This window comes from Asparagus officinalis, chromosome 3 (genome assembly GCF_001876935.1).
Source record: "Asparagus officinalis chromosome 3, Aspof.V1, whole genome shotgun sequence".
Lineage (NCBI taxonomy): Eukaryota > Viridiplantae > Streptophyta > Magnoliopsida > Asparagales > Asparagaceae > Asparagus > Asparagus officinalis.
In genome coordinates, this window is record NC_033796.1 from 1,571,425 (window position 1) to 1,578,231 (window position 6,807).

Consider the following 6,807-nt stretch of genomic DNA (forward strand, 5'->3'; position numbering starts at 1 on the left):
CTGCTCCACCCTGTGCAATGGTAGTGTTGGATACTTTGTCCATGTATATTGACGCTTTGATTCATAATTTGGATTATGGGGATTTTTCAGGCAGAGCAGTTGTTTCTCTAGAGGAGCTTCAGCCTATAGGGGAGTAACAAGGTGTTTATTCTTACATCCTTCACGGATGAAAAATGAAAAATGCCTCCTTTCATTATTTCTCATAATGCCTGATCAAACTCCTCTTGTTTTGGTGCGAAATTTTGTTCCAGAAGGCGGAAAGATGGTAAATGGCAAGCTAGAATAGGCCGTGTTGGTGAGAGCAGGGATGCAAAAGATATCTATCTTGGGACCTTTGGTGAGTATCCTCCGATTTTGTTTGAAACTTTCCAATACTGTTATCTTGACAAAGAAATGAAACTTATAATATGCGATCCAATGGCAGGGTATGTATTGCCATTTGTAAGTAGCATATTAAGCTGTACAAGGATGCATGCAAAGGGCATCATGCTTAATATACACTTTATAATTTGGGGGAATTTATTTTTTTAGAAAATTAGACTTTGAAGTTGTTCCAATTGTCATGGAAAATGTTGTTCAACCCATTTGCTTCTGTTTGCCGAGTCTTTTTACCCCCCTTTCCGAAAGAAAGGAACGATCATGTTTTCTGTAGATTCCTGCAATGGGTATGGCAATATTGCTTTCTTCTAGCTGAATACAGTTGTAACATAAAAAAAATGCATAGATGCTTAATGAAAAGCTTACGGTTACAACAAGCTACTTAAAAACCTTGTTATGCCTTTGTTGGGTGAAATCAGATACGGAAGAAGAGGCTGCAGAGGCATATGATCTTGCAGCAATTGAGTTGCGAGGTGTACACGCTGTAACTAATTTTGACATGAGCAACTATTGTGATGTAAAACCTTCAAACCTGCATTGTGCAATCCATCCAGACTGTTAGCTTGACAGAGAGAAAGAGGAAGGAGAGTGTAAATTGTATCAAGTTGTTGACATATTTCTCCTGTCGGAGAATCGAAAATTTTCTTATATTTAAGCACTTAATTTTATAAATCATGATGAGTTATATCCTTAACAGTCTGAGATTGCTTTCTTGCTGGTGATTGTTATGTGTTGCCCTTGATAATCCTTTTACATTAAAAGTGGGCACTTTTAATAGTTTGCACAGCAGAGCTACAGATTTGTTCCTTTCGGTTAATAGTTTGCATTAGATGCTGGAAGAGACGGCACTTAAAATTTTATGTTCTCTCTCGAGACTTGCTGAAGTTCTTTATCTTTCGCGAAACTGTCCTTGCCAGCAGGTAGTGCTTTTCTTTGAAGAGCTCTCATTGAGTGCGCAACTGAGGCGCGATTTTTTTTTTTTTTTTTTTTTTTGGGAAAGACTCTTGGAGGAGCTTATTGTTGTTGGTCAAACTAGTTTTTAAGTTAGCCTTTTCATATCTATTTATTTGTGAAATACCAACTAAGTTAACTTATAAGTTCCATTTTAAAAGCTCGTATATTCTTTTAAAAAACTAGTTTATAAGCTTACCTAAATAAGACGGGTTTGATCAAAGAAATTACTATTCTACCCAAATAATATTTATAGCATTTTTATCACAAAAGCCAACAGAAATTTAAAGCTTAAAATAATAATAATAAATTAAAAGAGGGAAGTCCTGCCAAACACCCTCGTACAGTGATACGAAAACCAAGCTAGAAACTGGCAAAACCTGAAAGCCAAGTTGGTTGAACTGAACCCGGAGGATGAAGGTAATTGTAAATTGTGTACGAGAATCGATAGTGTACAAGTAAAAACCTAGAAACAGTAAAATTATCTCCTGTAAAACAAACTTTGGCTCCTAATTTACCGACCAAGACCACGGTTCATTCTTCACAAACTGGGATCGTCCCGTTGCAGGCATCCTCCTAATGGTGTAGCCCCCCTGAATCAAACTCTTACGCAACCAGCTTAGCTTTCCAAGTCTCAACCAAGCAAGTTAAACATCAACCATAAATAGATCAAAAAAGAGTGTAAAACTAAAACATATCGATCCAACTCGAGTAGATTAAAACTTCCTAATCAACCATATATCCCATAAGAAGAAAAACAGCCTCTTCAATGGATTCTATCGAAACAGTAAGCAACATTTCTCTTCGTCATCGTTCATCGCGTCCATCCTTTTTTTTCATTTTCTGTACTAATCTATACACCTCCAAGCCAAACATCCTAACTACACCTACGCTTCCTCTGAACCTTCATCCCCACTGTTTGAGCTGCTACTGCTACTACTATGTTGATGCCTCGAAAGGACCTGCAAAGGCCAAGAATCCGAAGGAGTGGGATATCTAGCGTGCGGTCTTCTCACTTGTGTTGTAGGTTTGGGTGATGATGGGGCTATAACGGCCTCCGACAAGGGTTGGAGATCTTGACTGAAGGGAAGCACGTAGAGAGGAGCGACTGGCGTCTGGGTGCATAGAGCTGGGTCTGTGTCAGTTTTGTGCCGCGTAGGATCATCAGACTTCTGTCTCTCTTGAAGCTCAGTGTTGAGCCTTGCGATCTCGGCTGCTAGGGCTAGGTTCTCATCTTTTAGCTCGTCCTTCTCCACCATGACCTGTTCACGAATGCAAAAGTCAGCATGAACGTTTCTAGTCTTAACTTTAAAATCGTTAACCCATTACCATGCAGCTCAGCGTTGATGGCTAACTGCTTTCAAATGATATGGGGTACTGGCTCAGGTGCCCAGGTCGAACATAACTAAAGTTTCTAGGTTGGATTCACGGTTGAACACAATTTTCTGTGTCTCTGCAGTGGTACTTCCTGATCAAAGAGAATACATAAGTAGACTCTCTCGTGGTATAAAAATAGCTTAATGGCTTCTTTTTCACTAAACACGGGCCCAACACCCTATCTAAATTGTGTGAGCAGCTAGCTTGTTACCCAGAGCTGTTGAAACTATCTTTATTATAGACGTTGTATAGAATTAGTTTCCACTAAAATCGCAGCAGATTTTGCGTCCGCGAACTAGAGGCAGATCGCCGTCTTAGATTTCACCGTTTCTCTTCATGAAACGACAACAGGTTTCTATTTTGGTAGGGGAACGTGTAGGATGCTTGCTTCAAAAATATTAATGGGCATAAAAACAACCGAGTTATTGACGAACAGATACTACGTGACTCAATTGGGGTGAAACATAGACACCGAGGACGATGAACAGCTTACATAGCGAGACTCCGTTAGCAAAGTTGCACTTTCCTTCCTGAGACCTTCGACTCGTAGAATGAGATCCCTCAGAATCCGAGTAGCTTCGTCCAGTATGCAGGCCTTGCCATTATTCCGCGGAGCTGGTTCTGCGGGAAATAAACTATGTTTAACCAAAAGGCACAGAGTGGAGAAGAGAGCGGTTGCCAATCAGATAATATGATGATGTAAAAACAGCTACTAGATTATGGTAAGGTTCGAAATGGTTAGCCGTAAATAGAAAAATGCCTCCGGACCCTAAAATACGGGCCGTGAGTAGGACAGGTGAGGTGTCGCCTTCCTGTCCCGTGATGCACTGTTCCAGGAGGTGACCCCTCACCCGTCCCATGCAGGGTCCCTATTTTGAGGTCCCTTTAGCAGCACTCCCGTAAATAATGCAGGCCAAGCGCTGGTTAGATTCCTGAGAGGTCACGGTTTCACTTCAAATAGCAAGAAGTGAGCAAACCCTCACTAATAATACAAGATTCGTCCAGCCCCTCCCATCCTAAATTTAATTGTTGTCCAAATTATAAGGGATCATTTAATTCAAAGGGAGCATTTACCGAGCGCACGGCCAAGCTCAAGAAAGAGCCCATTCAATTGATCGCGTTTCAGCTTCTCCCTCTCAGCCTTGTGAGCCTTCTTCGGGGCTTTCGCTTGGCTCTTTTTGCTGGGGAGAGAACTGCAAAAACAAAAAACAAAGCAGAATGAATACGTATTAATTAAGAAGAGTAAAATCAGGCCTTTAATGAAATAAATCATCGATTCCTTCCAAAACCCACCCAACAACAGGCTGCTCAGACGCCACATTCATATTGCAATCGGTTGTTGATGCGCGAAGCTCAGGGACCATGTTCAACAGGCGGCCCAACAAGCCTGCATCGATCACAAAACCCACTACGAATAAAGACCAAAAACAACTTAAAAACAAAGCGTGATGACGTCTCCGACTCCAACAGAAGAAAAAGATCGCATCTTTCGCAACATTTCACACAGAATTTCTGAAGGAAAACGTAAATACTACTTGCCAAAGAAAAGGGCAAAAAAAAAAAAAAAATTCAGCTGAAGCTCAACATATGATCGTCGTACCTTTCCAGTGTTTTTTTTGGCAATCGTCTTTTTTTTTTTTTTTGGAACAGATTGTGCTTCTGATTTTAGGGCTAAATTGAATATGAAATTGGGGATTTTAGGGCTAATGAAATTAAAAAACAAAAACGGGGCATTTAATTATTTATATTTATTGACGGAGGGGGAAGGAGGGAGCGTGGGCATGTGAAAACAGCGGGCGGGTCGACACGAGCTGCCGCTCTCCTCGTTATACTACGCAGATTCCAGATGCCACGTGGGCAGGAGAGGCGGTTTCCATTTAAGGGCTGTTTGGCTCCCTGTTTTTGAAGGAAATGCTCTCTTGAAAGCATGTTAAAAGTGTCACTTTTTGATAGGCTTTTGTAGGCTGTCTGAAAATCACAATAGATAGCTGATCCCCATCAAAACACCGATGATGGAAGTTACAATCCGACGACTTCCAGAAGGCTACAATTTGAAGACTTTCACGTAGATCGCTGAAGGTTACAATCTGACGACCTTCACGATAACCGATGAGAGCTCTAGTTTAACAGCCTTCACAATCAACATCGAGAGTTACAATCTGACGACTCTTGCATATCAAAGAGCTAAAGTAAAGATTACAAAATGACGACGGTCTCTTCAAATCAAGCTGTGGAAGTCCTCCCCGCGTACCAGCATCAAGATGCGCCGCGTTCATAGCCACGAACGCAGCTCAACGCAGCTCATATCGCAGCTCAACGCAGCTCCAACCGTTGCTCAACGCAGCTCCAAGCGTTGCTCAACGCAGCTCCAACTGCAGCTCAACGCAGCTCCAAGCGCTGCTCAACGCAGCTCCAACCGCTGCTCAACGCAGCTCCGAACGCAGCGCAAACATAGCTCCAAAAGCTGCAAACGCAGCTCAAACGCAGCTTCCAAGCTACCAAACGCAGCTCAACGCAGCTCCAAGCGCTGCCAAACGCAGCTGCCATCTGCTGCTCAACACAGCTCCAAGCGCTGCCAAACGCAGCTGCCATCTGCTGCCAAACGCAGCTTTCAAGCCGCCAAACGCAGCTTCCAATAAGACGCTGCGTCCGATCAAGCCGCCAAACGCAGCTTCCAATAAGACGCTGCGTCCGAGCTTCCAATCGCTGCGTCCGAGCTTCCAATCGCTGCGTCCGAGCTTCCAGACACTGCGTTTGAATGCAGAATTCACGCCAGAACGCGGATTTTGCGTTTGACTCGTTCAAACACGAGCTGAACAGTTTCAAAACCGTTTCCCACGATCTGAGGGGATCACAACTCCACTCAGGAGTGATTTAAGGGGTGGTTACATCCCATTAGCCCCACTTAGGAGCGAATTAAGGGGGCGGTTACACCCCTTAATCCCCTATAAATAACTAAGAAATCAACTTAGTTTAGATCCTTCTTTTTGGGCAGCAAAGAAGAGATCTCGGGCTGGCTTTTGGATCCTTCTCCTTAACAGAAGAGAAGAGATCTTTGGCTTGTCTAACCAATTACGGTTAAGATCAAACAAACTCAACAGAGTTAAGGATCGGATTTTGGATAATCAGATCAATGTTGGATCGGTTGGATCGGTTGGAGCTTTGGAGATCGGCAACAAGATCTTCTTCATCCTTGGCTTATAACCAACTTTCGGTTAAATCAACTCCTTCATAGAGTTTCAAACTCGTTCAGAGTTCTCCACAACGTCAAATCGTGAGGAGAAGACCACGTTCCAGTGAATCAAGATATCGGATCGTCAACGAGAAGCAAACTCGACGCGAGCATTCGAGGGAGGCATCTCATCGCCACCGTGAAGAACCCAGAATTAAATAAAGGGGAGAATCCAGATCATTCTCTTCTCTTTTGTAATCAGGAAATCCAATTGTAATCGAGATTAAAGGAATACAAATCAATTTTCCTTCATTTCTTTTACTGCAAATTTTCCCACAAACAGCTTTCAGTCAAAATCTTCTTTTTTAGAGGCGATTTTGGCTGAAATCCTGCCAAAAAGTGACATTTTGACAGGTTTTCAAGAGAGTCTTTCCCTTAAAAACAGGGAACCAAACAGCCCCTAAGGTGAAGCGGAGCAAAGTGCGGTAAAGAAAAAGAATATACAAAATGAACTAGAAAGTGAAGAGAGAAAAAATCACTTCAATTCAGAGGGACACAAGAGTGAGGAGAGAGAATATGCAAAATAAACTAAAAAATCATACATCTCCCCCTTAGTCTATCTCCAACCAAACAAGAAAAAGGAAAAGTATATCCCTCATAGCTGAACTTTACATTACCTTATCTTCCCTCCTCGTACTTCCTACCAAACCAAGCCGACTAAACCTTGCGGTGTTACATCTTTAATCTCAAAATTCTAATAGAATCTAGAATAAACTAAAGAGAGGGGAAAAAGAACTGTCTGTAGAATTTGTTATATAGTTTTTAAAGCATATAGAGAGAAAAACCAAATAAGCTCGAAAATATTTTAAGAACTTTCAGCGTTTTGCAGGAAACCCCTAGTAACTTTTCAATTAATATTGCACTAACCC

At 42.0% G+C, this 6,807-nt stretch overlaps 2 protein-coding genes across 2 annotated transcripts in view; one reads left to right on the top strand and one right to left on the bottom strand.

The window, feature by feature from the left end:
* Positions 1 to 1,067, top strand: part of LOC109832479 (AP2-like ethylene-responsive transcription factor AIL1) — a gene marked incomplete at its 5' end in the record, with an annotated part of 4,791 nt that extends 3,724 nt beyond the window's left edge. Inside the window, 3 exons of the mRNA XM_020399833.1 lie at positions 91 to 141; positions 252 to 337; positions 798 to 1,067. Coding sequence (XP_020255422.1) covers positions 91 to 141; positions 252 to 337; positions 798 to 940 — 280 coding nt within the window. The remainder of the gene's footprint in view (positions 1 to 90; positions 142 to 251; positions 338 to 797) is intronic.
* LOC109832598 (transcription factor bHLH47-like) lies at positions 1,726 to 4,439 on the bottom strand. Its single transcript, XM_020399965.1, has 5 exons — positions 4,307 to 4,439; positions 4,000 to 4,093; positions 3,781 to 3,899; positions 3,200 to 3,327; positions 1,726 to 2,591 (listed from the first exon to the last, which is right to left on the bottom strand). The coding sequence occupies exons 2-5, from the start codon at positions 4,068 to 4,070 to the stop codon at positions 2,217 to 2,219; spliced, it is 693 nt and encodes a 230-aa protein (XP_020255554.1). The 5' UTR covers positions 4,071 to 4,093; positions 4,307 to 4,439; the 3' UTR covers positions 1,726 to 2,216.